Below are 20,623 nucleotides of genomic sequence, written 5' to 3'. Positions count from 1 at the left end.
GTACTGTCAACCTCCTAGACACATGAAAACCAGTGTCTGTGTGTGTTGGTGATAGCCTCTTTAATCTCTCTAAATGTACACCAATCAGCAATGTGTTTTCTGTGTCTCCAGGAAGAACAGTTTCAGGCAGAAGCGTTCTCAGTCGATGTTCCTCCACATCCCAGTGTCTCCTGACTGGTCTCATGGGGTCACTCCTCTGCTCACCCCCACAACTCCAGAACCCCCCGTCCCGGTCAACGTTCCAGAGTTCCAGAGAGTCACCATCAGTGGTGATTACTGCGCTGGGGTAAGTCACGTTTACTTGTATAAACTCATTCCATTCAAAGTGATTGATGGATGAATGTCTCTGAGTACCCATGATGTGAGAATCAGTACGGTAAGAATCATAAATCATTTCCTCCAAAACATTGTAGGAGTGCCTTAAGGAATATTTCCAGGTACGGAAGACATAAAAGTAAATTTTAAAAGTACCAAATACAATCTTCTTGAGAAGAGGACCTTTTAAAAAAATAAAATCAAACATAAGCTCCTAAAGGCTAATGTATTCTGGTGCCAACCTATTTCTGACAAAGTGCATTTGATTGAAAACATTTCAATCTAAATGTATTTCAAGCTCCTTTTGAAGCGGTGTTTGGCTAAAAGGTTCATAAAGTATGATCTTCCATTTCCATCGTCCAGAGGGACAAGTCACGATGTAGCTGAGTAGGTGTTTACTTTGGAACTGACCAAGCCCACTTGGCTGACATAGTGGCTGACATCTGATTTCCATTGGCTGAAGGGGGCTTTAATAAGACTGACTTTAGTGTGGTCAAGGGCACTTCTGTTACTCTTCCTCCCAAATAGTCCAGGCGTTTCGGGCAGTATTTTGATGGAATCGTGCACTTTATGAAAGAAGCATGAAATTTGGCACACAGTTGGAACATGCCATATTATGGAACATTTTTGGCTATAGGGGCAATGCAGATTTGTCTTGGGAAACTTGTGGGGGCCAATCAAAGTTGGGCTCTCATAGACTTTACTATAGAGTAAAATAATACAAAAATAAATATGCTTTAGGTAGCATGTTGTGAGGGGTCAAACTAGGTGTTTTTTGGGATTCTGAATCCAATGCAAACATTTGTTTTGCAGGAAAAACATTCCTTGGGCTAAAAACGGACCCCATAAAACTATGGTTTAGTGATGAGTCATCACTGTTCACAGTTTTGTGGCGGCCATTTCTCGGAAAGGAATGTTTTTCGTGCAAAACAAATGCTTGCATTGGATTCAGAATCCCGAAAAACACCTAGTGTGACCCCTCACATGCTACTTAAAGCATATTTATTGTTTGTATTATTTTCCTCTATAGTAAAGTCTATGAGAGCCCAACTTTGATTGGCTCCCACAAGTTTCCCAAGACAAATCTGCGATGCCCCTATAGCCCAAAATGTTCCATGTGGCTTGTTCGAACTGTGTGCCAAATTTCATGCTTCTTTCATAAAGTGCACGATTTTTGCCTGAAACGCTCGGACTAAAATAAACTGTGATGATAATTGACACCTCTGCAGACCACAGTGGAGGCCTATGAGCAAGCGGCCCAGACTCTTCTGAAAGCGCTGTTCATCAGAGAGAAGTATTCCAAACTGGCCTACCACCGCTTCCCCAGGACCACTGCCAAGTTCCTCCGCGATTCCTTGGACGAGAAATGGAAGGAAGAGGATGAGATCTTGCCAGGTGAGGTGGGGGGTGCTGGATGGTGTTGATGATGCTGATCTGTCATGGTCTTATGTGTCAAAAACTTGGCGTACGCCTCTGGCCTAAAAGGTCAAGGTCTTTTTTGTCTGCAGAGAACTGGCCTTGTCCTCAGAAAGGGGAGGACCCCTACACCATGGAGGGCCTGCCAGAGGACCTCAACTATGAGCTGAAGATGAAAGATGGCATCGTGTATGTCTACAAGGACGCGGAGGCCCTGAGAGAGCAGGTTCCCCACAGCCTGCCTTACCCAGACCTGGAGACCTTCGCCATCGACATGAGCCACATTCTAGCCATGATCGCAGATGGCCCAACGTGAGAACACATCTTCTTTTAGACATCATTAAGCCTGATTTATACTTGTTTTGAGAAGCATACTTGTTACCCATAGAAGTAAAACAACATACTGTATGATCTCACACATCTCATTGTCTAATACTAAATCCCTGGGACTAGCACTTTCATTCCATTCCAAAAGCACTTTGAGCTGAAGACATTAGCATGCAGCCTAGATTAGAAGGGATTTTACCTCTAGCTGAAGCAACGTGGCTTGAAAATAAACGTAAAGACGTGTTAGAGCCTTTTTTTTTTTTTGCCAGTTGAGTTATTGCACCTGAAGGTCGCAGTTTAGTATGAGAAACGTCACACTGTGTCCGTCCGTCCGTCCGTCCGTCCGTCCGTCCGTCCGTGTAGATGTGTACACATTTTTACGGTCTATGGGTTTGCCGCTCTGACATCATGCTCTGATGTCACTGTTATGTCAGGGGAACCACTCTAACAGAATGAGTTTGCCGCTCTGACATCACACTCTGGCTTCACTGTGATGTCACACTAACAGAATCCCTTTTATGCCCATATATGGAGTTCCCTGATGTCATCAATATTAATGATGCCCTGTTAGAGAGATCCCTGTGATGCCAGGGGGAACAAATCCCTTTTATGCCCATATATGGAGATCCCTAATGTCCACATCCCTGATGTCCACATCACTGTGGCGCGAGGTCGCTTAGATAGATAGATAGATAGATACCTTTATTATCCCAAGGGGGAAATTTAGTTGTCCAGTAGTAGCACAGCAGTATACAGTTATTTACAAATTTACAGAGACGTAAGAAAGATAGATAAGAGGGAAAAAAAACAAAAACAAAGACAAGAGCAGTACAGTACCAATAAGGAGAAGGTGCATCAATATAGGGGGCGAATAATATATAAGAATATATACATAAAGTGTCTTGCAAAAGAGACCATAGCAGTCAATGCTAGTTAGTGCAAACAAGTATCTCACTGTCAATGTTAAACAAAGCAAAAATACTCAGAACTACCAACACTAACAACCTAATAGTGCAGTGTCAAAAATCAGTGCGAAAAAAAGAAGAAACTAGGAAGCGTGTCACCGCAAGGCGCACATGAGCACTCTTCCTGGAAGGTCCTTAGAGGTCAAAGTCAATACAGCAATTGTTCCTTAGAGGTCAAAGTCAATACAGCAATGGTTCCGTAAGTCTATGTTAGGAAGGGAGACCTTTTCAAGCGTCCGTTATGTGTCTCGTTGTACAGCTTAAGGGCAGCCGGAACAAAAGATTTTCCTAATCTCTCACATCTCCGTACTGGGTAGGTAAAGCGGTCGTTTCCTCTCTTACTCCAGTAACTGGTGATCTCTAGATGGAGGGGGTGGGAGGAGTTCTCCAAGATGGAATCTAGCTTCTTCGCAGTGCGCACCCTGGTTACTTCCTCCACCCCCTGCAGAGAGGACCCAACGACAGAGCCTGCTTTCTTCACCAGTCTGTTTAGGTTAAACGTGTCACCTGCTCTGTTGTTGCCACCCCAGCATGTTATGCCAAAAAAGAGGACACTTGCCATGACAGACTGATAGAACATCTGTAGCATCGCTTGTCGCCCTGAGGCGTCTAGTTATATCCTAGCTATATAAGTACTATGTCTTTATAAACTAAGATTTACTTGCAGCGTGATTATATTCTGCGGATATAAGGCGATGACGCGATGATTTCTTACTAAACAAAATAGATAACGAGATGATGTTTCTAACGGTGTCAGCCAAAGCCTTCCAATGAGGTGCCAGAACGTCATCACATTATCATGTTTCTTCAGAAATATTATCGTGTGACTAGTCCAAATACGGATATTTATGTCACAGAGGATTTCCATATTACATTTTTCATAGAGTAGCTACCGGTATATTGATAGGCTCTCCTACAACATGCTTCTTGTCTTACAGGAAAACCTACTGTCACAGACGACTGAACTTCTTGGGTTCCAAGTTCTACCTGCACGAGATGATGAATGAAACGGCAGAGCTAAAAGAGCTGAAAAGAGTTCCACACAGAGACTTCTACAATGTCAGAAAGGTTGGTACAGTGGTCGGGTCAATATTGGCATTTTATACACAGTTTAATTTAGGCCTAGAATTATTGAATGCTTTAGCTATTGAAAAATAGCAGATATACAAGCTCACGTGCCGCGCTGTGAGCTTGTAGATCTGCTATTTTTGAAAAAGTCGTGAAAATGTGTGCAAATCTTTGAATATATGTATTTTTAAAACGAACGTTTGTAACTCAAATTTTGCTACTGGGTGGTCCCTGGAACTAGATATTTTGAGATGGGGGTCCGTGGCCAAATACAAATCCTTTTGGGGGTCCTTCAAATGAAAAGGTTTGAGAACCACTGACATAGTATTCTCTCAAGAACAGACTAACTGAGCTCCAGTTAAGTGAAAAGGACCTTTTCTTTGACGATGGCTGGCCAGATTGCTGACATTATAGAAACATAGGTTTTTCAAAAAACCTTAGAAGGATTCAAAAGACACTTATAGAAACGGGTCAAAATTCTAATTTTCACGATTTTAAAAAAATAGCAGATCTACAAGCTCGCAGCGCGGCACTCGGTGCCGCGCTGTGAGCTTGTATATCTGCTATTTCAATAGTTAAAGCATAAAATAATGATACACAATAATGTGTACCCGTTCTAAACGGGTTAATTATTTGGACGTGCTTCTTCTGGAAATGGTTTGAAGAAATTAATCCAGGTACAAAGTGGTCTTTGACCTCTATCAAAGCACTGAAATGTCACGCTGTGTAACTTTGTGTTGTAACAATCATGGTCACCCAAAGTAGCCTGACTGCTAGCGTCCGTCTCAATCACACACTTCGTTTTGGGATTTGAGTCTGAAACTGGGGACGGAGATTCTACTTCGCCGGGGGCGGGGTAAAGCCTATTGACGTCACCCACACACACACACACACACACACACACACACACACACACACACGCTTAGAGCCTCCGACGGCGACGTGGCGTGTCATTGCAAAAATACGTTATTTCTCATAACATATTATATGACTGCATGTTTACGTTAGTGCAAAATGGTATTAAAACGTAATGAAACGGCACTATTATATAGTTTATTAAAATAATTCGAGTCGAGTTTGACTCCGCCATGACAGTTTTCACGGACCAATCAGAGTCCACTAGACTCTCACGTGGGCAGAGGACACCAATCAGAGTCCACTAGTGAATCTCACGTGGGCCTACACTGCTCTGACGTGGGCAGAAGAGCTCTGTTTGGAGGGGGCTGGGACGGGAGCAGCCAAACCACGTGCCCCAAGCATACAACCCTGATTGGCCCATTCAATTCGCCCGCTCCTCGGGCGCGTTCGAAATAGATTAAAATATGTGCAGCTTCAGTCCACACTACAAACCACCCACCAGTAGGGGGTGGTGATGTGCGGACTGAAGTATCAGGCTACACCCAAAGACCACTGATCTGTTCGGGACAGTGTTTTCTGCTGGTGATTCAGTCCGAGTTTATCAAAGGGTGCGTTCGTAAATGTGCACCGGGTGTGTGGTTAGGGTTAGGGGTTATGGTTAGGTTTATGCATACTTTTACTGAGGTTAAGGTTAGGGGATAGGGTTGGGGTTAGGGTATAGTTTTAGTGAGGTTAGGGTTAGGATTAGGCTAGGGATTAGGGTTAGGTTTAGGCACTCACTACACAGAGCACACACCCGATGCGCATTTCCAAACGCACCCTTTGATACACTCGGACTGAAACACCAGCAGAAAACACTGTCCCGATCTGTTCAGTCCATTTCAGTCATAATGGGGTCATGCGTTTGGATAGCCCCATATAGAACCTCACCCGTCGCTGCGTCCTGTTGTGCTCCGAGATGAGGTCCTAGAAACATGGCCACCGGAATCTTGCGACAGCCTCCACATCACAGTTGGAAAACACACAAAACGAAATTTTGTCCAAAAAGTAACGGCAGTTCCGAGCTCCCAGGTTGTGAAAACCTAACAGCGGTACATAAAACTTGAACCGCGGCATGAAACAACCCCTTAAAATCGCTAGTTTTGTCAGCCGGTAATGTTTACAAGCCTGGAAGTTGCAGTCGGAATGGCAGCATTAGCGCCCTCTCTGGTCGAATGTCTGTTCGAATGCAGCGACGGTTGGGGCTACGTTCGACCAGAGAGGGCGCTAATGCTGCCATTCCGGCTGCACCTTCCAGGCTTGTAAACATTACCGGCTGACAAAACTAGCGATTTTAAGGGGTTGTTTCATGCCGCGGTTCAAGTTTTATGTACCGCTGTTCACAACCTGGGAGCTCGGAACTGCCGTTACTTTTTGGACAAAATTTCGTTTTGTGTGTTTTCCAACTGTGATGTGGAGGCTGTCGCAAGATTCCGGTGGCCATGTTTCTAGGACCTCATCTCGGAGCACAACAGGACGCAGCGACGGGTGAGGTTCTATATGGGGCTAGCGTTTGGAGGGGTGGTTAAGTAATTGGCAGAGATTATAGACATACATCTTACAAAAAACAACCAAAACCAATACTACAGTACAGTATAAGTGAAATATATCATATTTTTAATGGATGTAATGTGGAAATACCGTTACAAGTAAAAATGTACTTGAGTAAAGTACAAAAGTATTGGTATCAAAATGTACTTAAAGTACCAAACGTAAAAGTACTCATTATGCAGATTGTGCCGTTTCACAAGTTTTCAGATGTATAAAATGTATAAAAAAATCTTTGGAAAATAGCAGATCTACAAGCTCACAATGCGTCACAGGAGCTTGTGGGTCGGCTGTTTTCAAATGGCAGAAATGTACAGTACCGTATAAAGGGCTGAAGTGGGTAATGCATGTTTTGTAATAATAATCCAAATCTATAAAGTAACTAGTAACTAAAGTTGTCTAATAATTGTAGTGGAGCAAAAGTAGCCTGATACTCAGCCTGAATTGACATTTCGTTTCACTCCATTATTCAGTCTGAAATTGCTTCCAACTGCAGCAGTTTCTGGGATGGGCATTGCCAAAGAGGCAGTCTTCTGTGATTGGTTCACCGTCTGACCAACACAACAGTAGCAAAGCAGATGACGTAGTGTTGTTATGTGTGGCTGGCTAGTGGCTAGCCTGTTGTATAGTGCTACTTGCTAACCAAAGAAACGGCAGGAATAGGAGCACAACAAATTAGTAATCAAACACAACATAACATGTCTGCTACTGATGTTTCATAGCGAGATCGATACGATCACATTTTACCGCATAGACATAGCTGAAATAGCTGTACAGGACAGGGATGGGACGATATGAAAATTTCATATCACAATTATTGTGACCAAATAAAGAACAAAGAGATTCGGTAGAGAGTGAAAAAAAAACTATCAAGTACGTATATAATAAGTACGTTTTACCAATAGAGGGTTTAAATGGTACTGGATATGCAGCTCGGCAAATAAAAGGTGAATTCATCCCAGTGCATGACGGAGGACGATTTCACGATAAATCAAATCTCCATGATACGATTATCGCGAGTGTTTTTTTTTTATCGCTTATCGTCCCATCCCTAACAGGACAACAGGACATCACCTTTGTCATCCCGTTATACTCAGGTGGACACTCATATCCACGCCGCAGCCTGCATGAACCAGAAACATCTGCTGAGCTTCATTCAGACCACGTATCAAACGGAGGCGGACCGTGTCGTTATGGAGAAGGGCGGTCAGAAGCTCACGCTCAAGCAGGTGTTTGACCAGATCACCATGGACCCCTACGATCTCACCGTGGACTCGCTGGACGTGCACGCTGTAAGAATAGCCGCCGCACAACATTGACCTGACATTCCCCAACGTCTACTGCAGGTTTCCCCAATAGGCGGCCCGCGGGCCATTTGCGGCCCGCGGGGGGGCTACTGTCAGGCCCCCACCAACCCCAGTAATAATGGTGGTATAAGAGCAGCAACAACGCCTCGCGGTGCGAGGCGTTGTGTGCTTGTAAATCGGCTGTTTTCACTAGTTTAAATAATTTTTTTAATGATAAATACAAAACGAATGGTTTTGGACATACAAGATTTTCACCCGACAACGACGATATCTGAACTGTCGCTGGAGTAGCAGGAACGCCGCCGTCGCCCCCTGCAATGTTGTGGCCCTCGGCTTGGTACCCTAGACATAATTCGGCCCTTGGGGAAAACTAATTGGGGAACCCTGGTCTACTGTAATACCATTCCATTAACACCTCTACCACGTCTACAATGTATGAAGAGGTTAGCTCCAAAATGGAACAAACATCCGCATACTGACACAATGTGAAAGTAAATATTCTTTTGAATTTGTCAACTACTGTATCCTGAGTTCTCTACACACAAAATAGCCTTGTCTGTGGTTAATAATTATGAACTTCACGTGACAGAATTTCAATTATATATTATATACAATACATTGATATGTAAACCTTTTGTATGCTCTTTCAGATAAAGACATACTAAAGTTTCTAGAAACTGATGCCAACATCTGTTAACTTTATCTAACTTAATACGTATAGCGTATAATGTATAACATTCTATATTCCATACATGGATACGTTTCATGTTCAGGCTTGTGTTGCATAACATTTCTTAGAATCCACAGAATGTACAACATATTTGGACGTTGGAAATCGTCACATCAAAACTCCAAAGCCTACAACCCATTTAGGCCTAGAATTGTTGAACGCTTTAACCAGTGAAAAATAGCAGATATACAAGCTCACAGCGCGGCACCGAGTGCCGCGCTGCGAGCTTGTAGATCTGCTATTTTTGAAAAAGTCGTGAAAATGTGTGCATATATGTATTTTCAAAGCGAACATTTGTAACTCAAATTTTGCTTCTGGGTGGTCCCTGGAACTAGATATTTTGAAATGGGGGTCTGTGGCCAAATAAAAATCATTTTGGGGGTCCTTCACATGAAAAGGTTTGAGAACCACTGACATAGTAGTCTCTCAAGAACAGACTAACTGAGCTCCAGTTAAGTGAAAAGGACCTTTTCTTTGACGATGGCTGGCCAGATTGCTGACAAAGGTTTTTTCCAAAAATCTTAGAAGGATTCAAAAGACACTTATAGAATCGGGTCAACATTCTCATTTTCACGATTTTTTTATATTTAAAGCATGAAATATTGCGTCATAATGTGTTCAGGCCTAAATGGGTTAAACCAGACTTCTCAGTTTTATGTGTCGTCCCTCCTGATTTAAGTTTATTTAATGGCTGATATCAATCAGAGATGATAGCTGTCATCTGGTTTCACTGTGCATTCGAGGCAGAACAGGTGTTCCCAATATTGTGTACTCCCGCAACATGAACTGCCTTTAATGCCAAGAGCTGTCATCTGTAGTGTTTTTCATACATATTGAACATTCATTTGTGTGTATATATATTCATTTAAATAATTGCTTAATGAATTTGTTTTATGTTCATGCCAGCAGTAGAATTGTAGCTCTAAAATACCTAAGGCACACATGTTGCACCAAAACGGGGTTGTTGACGAAAGGATGCAATTATGCGTGTTTGTTCGTGCATTTCAGAAGATGTTATGCAACTTGTTTGGACTGAAAGTGAAATCCCCTGGCTGTTATGGGGATGTAATGAATACAAACACTACGAAATGATAATATGACTGTGAGGCAAAAAAATGACATCCGACCTCTCACGAATTACTCTCATGCAGGGAAGACAAACATTTCATCGCTTCGACAAGTTTAACTCCAAATACAACCCTGTGGGAGCCAGTGAACTCAGAGAGATCTACTTGAAAACAGACAACTACATCGACGGGGAATACTTTGCACGCATCATTAAGGTAGGGAACAAACATCGCTTAAACGCGTTCAAAAGACTTGATCTGCTTTGCTGTCGTGCAAATATGTACAGTATGTGTGTGTGTGTGTGTGTGTGTGTGTGTGTGTGTGTGTGTATATATATATATATAGGTCTATATAATATATATATATATATATATATATATAGTGTACATTATGTATATGCACACGAACACACAACATACGCACAGGCAGACACACAGGCAGACACACACACACACACACACACACACACACACACACACACACACACACACACACACACACACACACACACACACACACAGCAGTACTATCGCCAACATTGACTAGAATATTGAGAAGGCAGGAGAGAAAAATAATGTCTCTTCTGCCTCTCTTTTTGCTGGAACATCAACCACTGACTTCCTGCGGGTGGCGCTGACCAACAGGAAGTGTCTCAGGAGCTGGAGGGAAGCAAGTACCAGCACACTGAGCCCCGTCTGTCCATCTACGGACGCTCAGCAGACGAGTGGCAAAACCTGGCCTGCTGGTTCATCCAGCATAAGATGCACTCACCCAACATGCGCTGGATGATCCAAGTACCCAGGATCTAGTAAGTGCTACACCACGGAGAAAGAAACATTATGCTATGATACTCTCAAAGGGGGAAAACCACCCATTTTCAATATTAAACTATGTCATTAAAACCATTACCAGCCAAATTTAAATATGAATGTGCGCTTATAACGCCAGGAAATAGCTATATTTTATCATCATGATTACACTATTTTTAAAGCCATAATGATATACCATACCACAAAATGACCACCTGAGCTAGCCATAGACCATAGACTGTGGAAGCCCCCATGTTAAAACCAAGATTCACAAGATTCAAGGAGGAGATGATGACATCGCTCCCCATTGACTCAGAATGGGAGACCCGCGGGCCGCCATCTGAGCTCAATACTGTTCAATTCGTGCTTGATCGTCTAAAACCACCATCGGTATGGGCACCGGAACGTATACAGATGCCACACAGAAAGTTTCCGAATCAAAATCCGACCTATAGTGAAGCTGCGTAAGGGTCGGATGGTTTGCATTGAGCCTAGCGGCTAGCAGAGGCCTATGTAAACATACTGTATAATCAAATGACTGGGATATATTGCAACAAACAAGCCCCATGAATCTTGAGTCTTTTGAAGCAGTTCTTGTTGTCTCATACAATGAACTCAATGAGCTCATGACACACACAGCTAAGACAGAAACAGTAACTGTAAACAATTACCGTACAAGGGGATTGATTGCACATACTATACAGGGTTCCCACGGTCATGACATTCCTGGAAATATTTTGAAATGAGAAAAATCTTTTTCCAGCAGTGGAAAAGGTTTGGAATTGATCAAGTGTCCTAGAAGGTCCTGGAAAAAAAATATTTGGCTATGCATTGTTTTTGGCCATTGATTCTCCAAGGGGGTATAACATTACACAAAATATGTAACATGAGTAGTTTTTCACTGAACGAGCTGCGAGATTTCTGCCTAATGTGTGTGTGACAAAAAGAACAGATCTACAAGCTCACAAAGTGCTGCAGCGCATGACACATACTATAGTTAGCAGCAGGCCAGGAATTTCGTCATTTTAGGGGTGTTGTCTATTTTTTTGAGGGCACAAAGGCCATCAAATAAAACATGATTTTAGTCCATCTATACTATAATTTTGCGAATGTCTGAGTGAGTGAGTGAGTGAGTGAGTGTCTGTCTGTCCCAGCGTTTCTCCTCGGTGGCTGGAGCAATTGACCTGAAATCGCATCACCATCACCATATGAACACACCTGACATAACTGTGAAGGCCGTTTGTCACTTACACAAATCGTATGCTGTATAATAGCATTTTTATGGTGTATCTATATCTATTTAGCCTACATTACCTTTTGTGACCACACATGTTAAGGGAGGGGCGCTGTTGTTCAGGCCATGCACAATCACACACAAACCCACACACACACACACACACACACACACACACACACACACACACACGGGGGGGGGGGGGGTGTGTGTGCAGGCAGGTCTGTAGCCATTAAACGAAACGGGTTTCTTACATTGATGCTCCTACATCATGCAAGCACCAGTTAAAGTTACTTTCCATCCCTCATATACTGTGTGCACAGTGCACATCCCATAACCCACACACTGCACATCATTTCAGAGCTCATATCTTTGAACGGGTAAGGGCTAGTTGAAATAATTTGTTGAATTTAAGGGTTAGGGACCTAATCTTCAATGAAATAGATAGATGGTATTTAGAATCTGATCCATGCTCAGTCCTGCACCAATCAAAGTCACTGGATTGGTTTAAAGACGGGGACTCATGGAAGTAAACAATCTCAACAAAAGACATGGTGTCTACATGACAAGAAAGATACACAGGTGTCTACTATCTACATATTGACAAGAGAGAGGCAGGGGCATTAAGGCCACTGTGGCCTCAGGTCATGCCATTGGTTTGAGGGGCACAAGGCCAAACTGAGGGGCAACGGCGGCCATGGCCTTCATGGCCTCCATGAAATTCCTTCAGTGCAACACATGAATCATTGGTGATTAAGCGTAAGCAATTTAACTCCTAGTTATAATATATTGGTTGTCCTAGGATAGGTGGTGTAGATTTTTTTTTTTTTGCTACACTGCCTTTGGGCATTGCACATAGGCCTGGAAATTTAGTTAAATATTCTGGAAAGGTTTTGGTAAAAATGTGTGGGAACCCTGACTATATGTCATAATTTTAAAATAGAAACAAATAACTTTACAGTAGTTGCTTAGTGTTTCATGCATGTATCTTAAAGTACATTGCAATACTATTAAACAATATGAGAATTGACCAAAGGAAAGTTAAGTTGTCTGGTATGGGGACATGAGCTAATTGAAGTTCTCCATCTTGCAGTGACATTTTCAAGTCAAGAAAGTTGGTACCGAACTTTGCCAAGATGCTGGAAAACATTTTCCTCCCTCTGTTTGAGGCCACAGTCAATCCACAGAAGAACAAGGAGATTCATGTATTCTTGAAATATGTGAGTAAATAATATTTATATGTATAACATATTAATACAAATATGTCATATATTTTGTAATATATAAGTACTTCAGTAGGTTAAATTATTAACTAACACTTTTTTAAACTTAACACTGACATGACACTGACCATGATATTGACATGATACTAACATAGAGTTATAATAAATAGGGATACTAACCATAATAGTGACACGATGCTGACCATGATACTGACCAATGACCATGATACTGACCTTGACTAACCAAGATACTGACATGACAATGACCATGATACTGACTAGATCAGGGGTTCCCAAACTTTTTTGTCTCAGGGCAACCCATAAATATTTTTTTTTAATCCGAGGCACCCCTACATTATAATTTTCACTCCCAGCACCTTATATTTATAGCATATCGTCGTTGTCGGGTGGAAACCTTGAATGTCCAAAACCGTTCGTTTTATATTTATCATCTATAAAATGTACTAAGTGAGTAGTGAAAACAGCCGATCTACAAGCACACAACGCCTCGCATCGCGAGGCGTTGTGTGCTTGTAGATCGGCCGTTTTCACTAGTTTAAATCATTTTTAAAATGATAAATGCAAAACAAACGGTTTTGAAGATACAAGATTTTCACCCGACAACGACGATATCTGAACTGTCGCTGGAGTAGTGGGAACGCCACCGTCACCCCCTGCAATGTTGTGGCCCTCGGCTTGGTACCCTAGACATGATTCGGCCCCTGGGGAAAACTAATTGGGGAACCCTGGTATACTGTATGCAGTTAAATTGTGAGCCAACAGAACAGTCATAGGCGATTCTAGCCTCTTCCAGCAGGGGGTGCACGACCTCTATTACCTCATGCACGCGCGCGCAGCGCGCGTGCACGACGTTCTAAAAAAATTTGCGGATATTAGCGGTTTTGTAATGTTGTTTTAGCGGATTTCTGCAGTTAATTTTGTACCCAAATGTAACACAATATAAACAAAAAAAAGTGTAAAACAGGTGCTTCTTTTTCTAGACACCATATGTCTATCTATAGGATTTATTTACTTATTTTGCAGACAGAGGCAGCACAGCCAGGACATATAAAGCCAAACATCAAGTTAATCATCATTCATCAAGCAATCAAGCAGTCATTTACATTGGTGGTGTGGCACAACCACACCACCAAAGATCCATAACCAGCAGCTACCAATATTTACAAGCAAGTGAAGCAAGCATGCGCGCTCGCTCGCGCGCGCGCACACACACACACACACACACACACACACACGGAGGAGAAGAAAACAGGCTGGCTAACTCCACAGTGAACAGATAGTTAAATAAAGCCATGTCTTACCTTAAGAAAATGACAAGAAAATATCCAATGTTATATTGAGGTGCCCAGAAGAAAGTGTTATTCCTTGGAGGCACAGAACACATCGTGTAATCCAGCCTCGTTGAGCAGCGCCGAAAACTTTAGTTCACGTATGGTAAATGTAAAAGCTATCCACATGTCCTATGGATGTCTGTAGTTAACCCCAGGTAGCATATTCCACTGTGAAACAACTGTTTAATTCTGTTATTTAGATAAATCTGCAGGTGTCATCATCTGCCGTTTGTTTTTCAGCTGTGCTGTCAGAGACGTTCAGACAGTCACTGTGATTGGTTGAGAAACCAGTAGTCCTATTACCTCCCGCCCCCCATTTGCTGTGATTGGTTTAGAAGTCATGGTATGGGTGCTTCAAAGGGTCAAAAAAGGCGAATTTGAGATGTTCTTCTTCTAAATCATATTGCGTGTTTATTATGATCAAAAAAATCAAAATGGCCGCCTGGCGGCCAGGGGGTGCACGTGCACCCTAGGACACCCCTTAAAATCGCCTATGAGAACAGTACACCTTATGGTCAAGTAATGGTTGTATATTCCATAGGTGACAGGCTTTGACAGCGTGGATGATGAGTCCAAACACAGCGACCACATGTTCTCCTACAAGAGCCCCAAGCCTGAGCAGTGGACCACGGACGACAACCCGCCCTACAGCTACTACATCTACCACATGTACGCCAACATCATGGTGCTCAACAACCTGCGCAAGTACGTATCTGCAGCAGTCCAACAACCCTTTAAAGTGCAGAATCAGAGTATTTAAGTGTATTATACTAGAGGGTCGCGGCCCTTTGGGCCGCTCACATCTAGTTAAAAAAAAAGTTAAAAAAAAAACTAAAAAAAAACTAAAAAAAAAGTAAAAAAAAAGTAAAAAAAAAAAAAGAAAAAAAAAATTGGGGGGGGGGGAACTATTGTGGCGGAACTATTGTGCCGCAGCGCACGTTTCCGGTCGGACATATTTGACCGCCGGACGCACTTCCGGTTAGGAACTCCGTGTGCCACGTGATCAGTCCTAGCCAATTGGAGTGCTGCATTTGGTCTGTTGGTCCTACCAAACAAAAACCGCTGGCTGCAGTTCTTAAATGTATGTATAGATATATATGATGTCCCCTGTCTATGCACAATAAAAACGTCAGTGTCGATTTATCCATTTGTAATGCTTGATTAACCCTCATGGTTTTACTGTTGACCAAGTAGTAATTTGGTATTTTTGCACACCTGAAGAGTCTTTATTGATCTTCACTTGCACTGCAGGCTACTTGAATCGGTGCATTTGATTGTTCGTTTTGATCACTAAAGTCCTTCATCGGGCAAGAATGACTGGTGCCACCTTTCAGATATCGCTGTGACATCTACGCCATTTACTTTTCATTTTCATGAACAATTGACTGTGTGAACGTACGTAGCGGTAATGCCAATGACATTAAAATGCCTACTTCCTCACATAAAGGTTGATAGAACGCAGAAATGCAGAAAGAATTGATATTCTTTCTGCATTGTTTTGGATCTCTATCATAATTTCTTTGTTATCTTAGTTGCCCTTAGCTGCATCTACTTATTCCACTGTATCTGCCCTGTGTTCTAACTGTTGTGCTGCCTCTGGTAACTGAATTTCCCCTGTGGGATCAATAAAGGTCTATATATCTACCCCTTCCCCTCATTGTCCCATGCCTTCTCATAGATGCGCACAACCCCACAACAGTAGGCTATTATGGAATCTGTAGGAGATGCAAGGAAAAGGAGCGCTTGTTTTCGGTGAGGTGAGGTTTCGGGAGCGAGCAAGTCGCCGTGACGAGCTTTGCGAAGGTCGCATGAGCCGACTCAGCGCCGTCCGATATACATACACTGGGGGACAGAATAGTAAAGCTTCATCCCCCGTCTTTCGGCACCTCTGCGTGGTCCAAGTTAACACAGCGGAGCGCTCCCGACCCCTGGTTCAGCCAATCACAAGCCGCGGATTCTAATTTATTCACCCCCGTATCCTACGGATTCCATTATCGCCAACTGTAGGGGTTGTAGGGGTCAAGCCACTCAAATGATTTCTAACAATGTGTGTTGTTCTTTTCCTCTCACACAGGGAGCGAGGGCTCAACACGTTCCAGTTCCGGCCTCACTGCGGTGAGGCAGGTTCCATCACTCACCTGGTCTCTGCCTTCCTTACGGCAGACAACATCTCCCACGGCCTTAACCTCAAGAAGGTGAGGATCTGAAAAACTCAAATCTGCTTGCTTGTTATTAACTCTATCAGGGACGTGCTGGGCCCTGATTCAGCCCGGGAAAAAGAGTTGGAGAGGCCCTAGTTGCGCGCTATAGAGAGAGATCTCTCTCTATAGCGCTGCTGCTACTCAAAGATTTGCCATTTTCAGATCATGACAAGTGACAAGCCAGTGGGCCAATTACATGACTTATATTTCGTCGTTGTCGGGTGGAAACCTTGTACGTCCAAACCCGTTTGTTTTGTATTTATCATTTTAAAAATGATTTGCGAGGCGTTGTGTGCTTGTAGATCGGCTGTTTTCACTACTTTTGTGCGACGGCCTTGTATGATGAAGCAAAATTTACAAATTTGAAACTTGGAGATACAAGGTTTCTGCCCGACAGTAATGATTTACTTTGTTGGCCGCCCAACCCCCAAAATGGAACGAAGGCCGACATTTTATTTTTAATTTTTTCCTAATTGCCGGCCTGGACCGGCCAGGAATGAACTGGCCGTTCGGGAGTTGTCCCGCTTTTCCCAATGGCCAGCACGTCCCTGTGAGTATCTGAAAAAACTCAAATCTGCTTGCTTGTTATTAACTCTATGATGATGATTATCATTAGTAGTCTTACTAACATTATATTTGCTGTGATTTAACTTAACTCCACATCAATAGAGTTGATTGGGATATTCCACAAAGCAGATAAAACTGAAAATTGTCCACTATTTCACTGCATATTATAGAGCATCGCAGCGGAAGTGGTTTACTGGTGCCACTAAAAATCTCCTATTCATTTTCCTCATAGACTTTTACAAATATATTTATAACAATTATGTTAAGCCTAGAACCAAGCCATCTAGGATCTCGGTGAATCATGACCATAAAAACAATATTTTTACATTTAATTATTTGATATACTACATTTAATAAATATCCTTTGTTTTAGCAATTAAAACAAATATTTTCACAGAAACAAAGGTGTCATGGTAATGATTCACGGACATCCTGGATGGCTTGGTTCTAGGCTTAACATAATTGTTATAAATATTTTCGTGAAAGTCTATTAGGAAATGAAAGGGAGATTTATGTTGTGGCACCAGTAAACCACCCCCTACTGCGATGCTCCATACTGTATATGTACAGACTCGACCCACAAATAGCATGAAGTTCAGTGCAACTCCAAACTACAAATATATAAATGATACATAGCATGCAAAGCCTGCGAAGTTAGTTCAGTCAGGTACACTTAAGAGATTTACACTGCATTGCAGTTGTATAAGGACACTACTACTCACTATTAAGCCAGACCCTATATGTCATTCGCTGACGTGGCAGTCAGCTGATCATTTGCCAACTACTTAAGCCCGCCCAGTCTGTCATTCTTCCTGCTGCTCTTGCCCGGACTGTTGCTTGTGCTTGCTTGCCCCCACCGCCTCCCCAGCACCACCAGTAGGCTCTGCTAATTCTGTTCCCCTTGGGGGGTGTTTATATATCTATATCTCCCTGCTCCTAATGGTTAATGATGTTCTGCTGAGCAGGGAGAAAATGTAGCAGAGCCAATCGCCAAATTAAATGTGACATACTCACTTGTATACTCATTAATAATAATAAACATTGTTCAATATATCGTGAGTTACCTGACTGAACTCTACATTTAGCTATTAAGTATTTCTTTATTGCTAGTGTTCACATCACTGTTGTCTACACTTCTTTCAGAGTCCAGTGTTGCAGTATTTGTACTACCTGGCCCAGGTCCCCATTGCCATGTCTCCACTGAGCAACAACAGTCTGTTTCTGGAGTATTCCAAGAACCCACTGAGAGAGTTCCTCCACAAAGGCCTGTGTGTGTCCCTGTCTACAGACGACCCCATGCAGTTCCACTACACCAAGGTCACAATATCTCCTTCTTTTATTTCCTTAATCCATTTAGGCCTATTTTATACTTTAGCTATTGAAAAATAGCAGATATACAAGCTCACAGCGCAGCACCGAGTGCCGCGCTGCGAGCTTGTAGATCTGCTATTTTTGAAAAATCATGAAAATTTGTGCGAATCTTTGAATATATATTTTTAAACATTTTTCTTTTAACATTTGTAACTCAAATATTTGCTTCTGGGGAGTCCCCGATACATAATATTTTGAGATGGGGGTCGGCGGCCAATTACATATAATTCTAGGGGTCCTTGCATGAACATCTTTGAGCACCACTCACATAGAAACATGCATTTTTCAAAAAACCTTTGAATAATTTAGAATCGGGTCAAAATATTCAAAGATTTTTTCAAAAAGTAGCAGATCTACAAGCTCGCAACATTTTTCATTTATTTGTAATATTTTTTTGGGAATATGGAAAAAGAAATAAAATAAAAAATGATTAAAAATAAATGAAAAAAGTTATTGAAAAAAACACGGTGCTCCTGATAGCACTCACATAATGTTGCTTTCAACTCACTGTAGGAGGCACTGATGGAGGAGTACGCCATCGCTGCCCAGCTGTGGAAGCTGAGCACCTGTGATGTGTGTGAGATCGCAAGGAACAGCGTTCTACAAAGTGGCCTTTCACATCAGGTACAGTACTTCAGTATCATGTCAGCAGGGACGTGCTGGCCATTGGGAAAAGCGGGACAACTCCCGAACGGCCGGTTCATTCCCGGCCGGTCCTGGCCGGCCATTAGGAAAAAAATACAAATAAAATGTCGGCCTTCATTCCATTTTGGGGGCTGGGCGGGCAGAAACCTTGTATCTCCAAGTTTCAAATGTGTACATTTTTTCGCAAAGCAAAGCCCTGCTTGATCATACAAGGCCGTCGCACAAAAGTAGTGAAAACTTGTAGATCGGCTGTTTTCTCTCTATAGCGCGCAATGAGGGCCTCTCCAACTCTTGTAGATCGGCTGTTTTCTCTCTATAGCGCGCAATGAGGGCCTCTCCAACTCTTTTTCCCGGGCTGAATCAGGGGCCCAGCACGTCCCTGCATGTCAGTATTATGGTCAATATCATGTCAGTATCACGTCAGTATCCTGCCACCAGTCATTATTCCAACTATTACCAATGCTTACCATTAGTTGGAACTGTCCAGAAAGTAACTCCATCATCTTACAGTAGTAGGACACCTCTTGCATCTATTACAGTATATAATCCAATCTATCTCAGGTCCTCTGTGGCCTGGTACATTTGATAAATGGTTTAAAACATCAGTATGGGGTCAGTATTGACATGTAGGACCTCATTTTCGTAGAAAGATTCGGTAGTCGGAGACTGTATGGACAGGCCTTTAAGTAAAGGCATAAGAGCTGGTACTTAAAACAATAAAAATACAGCCCATAGATTCTACACGTGTATTTTGAAACAATGTTATATTTTTCCATGTATTAACACCTGTTGCGGTAATGATACATAGGTTTCGTAAACGAGGTTGACGATTTCGGAAAACGAGGTTGATGATTTTGATAAATGAGGTTGATGATTTCGGGAAATAAGGTTAATGATTTCGGTAAATGAGGTTGATGATTTAAGTATATGTCTCTCATCTCTCCTCCACCCAGGAAAAGAAACATTTCCTTGGCCCCAACTACCTTCAAGATGGGCCAGAGGGCAACGATATCCGTCGGACCAACGTGGCTCAGATCCGCTTGGCGTATCGTCATGAAACACTGTGCCACGAGCTCGCTTTTCTGGTGGACGCTGTGAAGTTGGAGGCTGGCTCACAGCCAGCACAGTGACAGGGAGGAGATGCTTTTCTTTTCTTTTTTTATACCAGCAGATTTCTTTCCTTTGATAAGGTGTATAGTGTAAGCATGTATTCTTCTTTTATACAATATGAAAGAATGGCTTCAGACATTATGGATCTTGGTGATAAGGATAGATTTTCATGAAATGGACCGAAAGTATATTTTGTTTTTTGAGAACATTAAATTGGTGGCAGGGACGTGCTGGGCCCCTGATTCAGCCCGGGAAAAAGAGTTGGAGAGGCCCTAATTTTTTTTTTTTTGTAATATATTTCGTCGTTGTTGGGTGGAAACCTTATATGTCCAAAACCGTTTGTTTTGTATTTATCATTTAAAAATGATTTAAACTAGTGAAAACAGCCGATCTACAAGCACACAACGCCTCGTGCGAGGCGTTGTGTGCTTGTAGATCTGCTGTTTTCACTACTTTTGTGCAACAGCCTT

The 20,623-nt window shown here is 42.4% G+C and overlaps 1 protein-coding gene across 1 annotated transcript in view; it reads left to right on the top strand.

The window, feature by feature from the left end:
- ampd3b (adenosine monophosphate deaminase 3b) overlaps nucleotides 1–20,345 on the top strand; it is a 37,816-nt gene extending 17,471 nt beyond the window's left edge. The window contains exons 3-15 of the mRNA XM_080736638.1: nucleotides 112–286; nucleotides 1,545–1,710; nucleotides 1,824–2,043; nucleotides 3,962–4,091; nucleotides 7,634–7,828; nucleotides 9,725–9,856; nucleotides 10,286–10,449; nucleotides 12,778–12,904; nucleotides 14,801–14,964; nucleotides 16,334–16,454; nucleotides 18,171–18,344; nucleotides 18,912–19,022; nucleotides 19,997–20,345. Of these exons, the coding sequence (XP_080592764.1) occupies nucleotides 112–286; nucleotides 1,545–1,710; nucleotides 1,824–2,043; nucleotides 3,962–4,091; nucleotides 7,634–7,828; nucleotides 9,725–9,856; nucleotides 10,286–10,449; nucleotides 12,778–12,904; nucleotides 14,801–14,964; nucleotides 16,334–16,454; nucleotides 18,171–18,344; nucleotides 18,912–19,022; nucleotides 19,997–20,173 (2,056 nt within the window). The 3' untranslated portion in view covers nucleotides 20,174–20,345. The remainder of the gene's footprint in view (nucleotides 1–111; nucleotides 287–1,544; nucleotides 1,711–1,823; nucleotides 2,044–3,961; nucleotides 4,092–7,633; nucleotides 7,829–9,724; nucleotides 9,857–10,285; nucleotides 10,450–12,777; nucleotides 12,905–14,800; nucleotides 14,965–16,333; nucleotides 16,455–18,170; nucleotides 18,345–18,911; nucleotides 19,023–19,996) is intronic.
- The last annotated feature ends 278 nt before the right edge of the window (nucleotides 20,346–20,623 follow it).

The sequence above is a fragment of the Nannobrachium achirus genome (genome assembly GCF_963921795.1).
Source record: "Nannobrachium achirus genome assembly, chromosome: 11".
Classification (NCBI taxonomy): Eukaryota; Metazoa; Chordata; class Actinopteri; order Myctophiformes; family Myctophidae; genus Nannobrachium; species Nannobrachium achirus.
The sequence above is the reverse complement of the archived record's forward strand: the minus strand, read 5'-3'. Positions and strand labels throughout refer to the sequence as shown.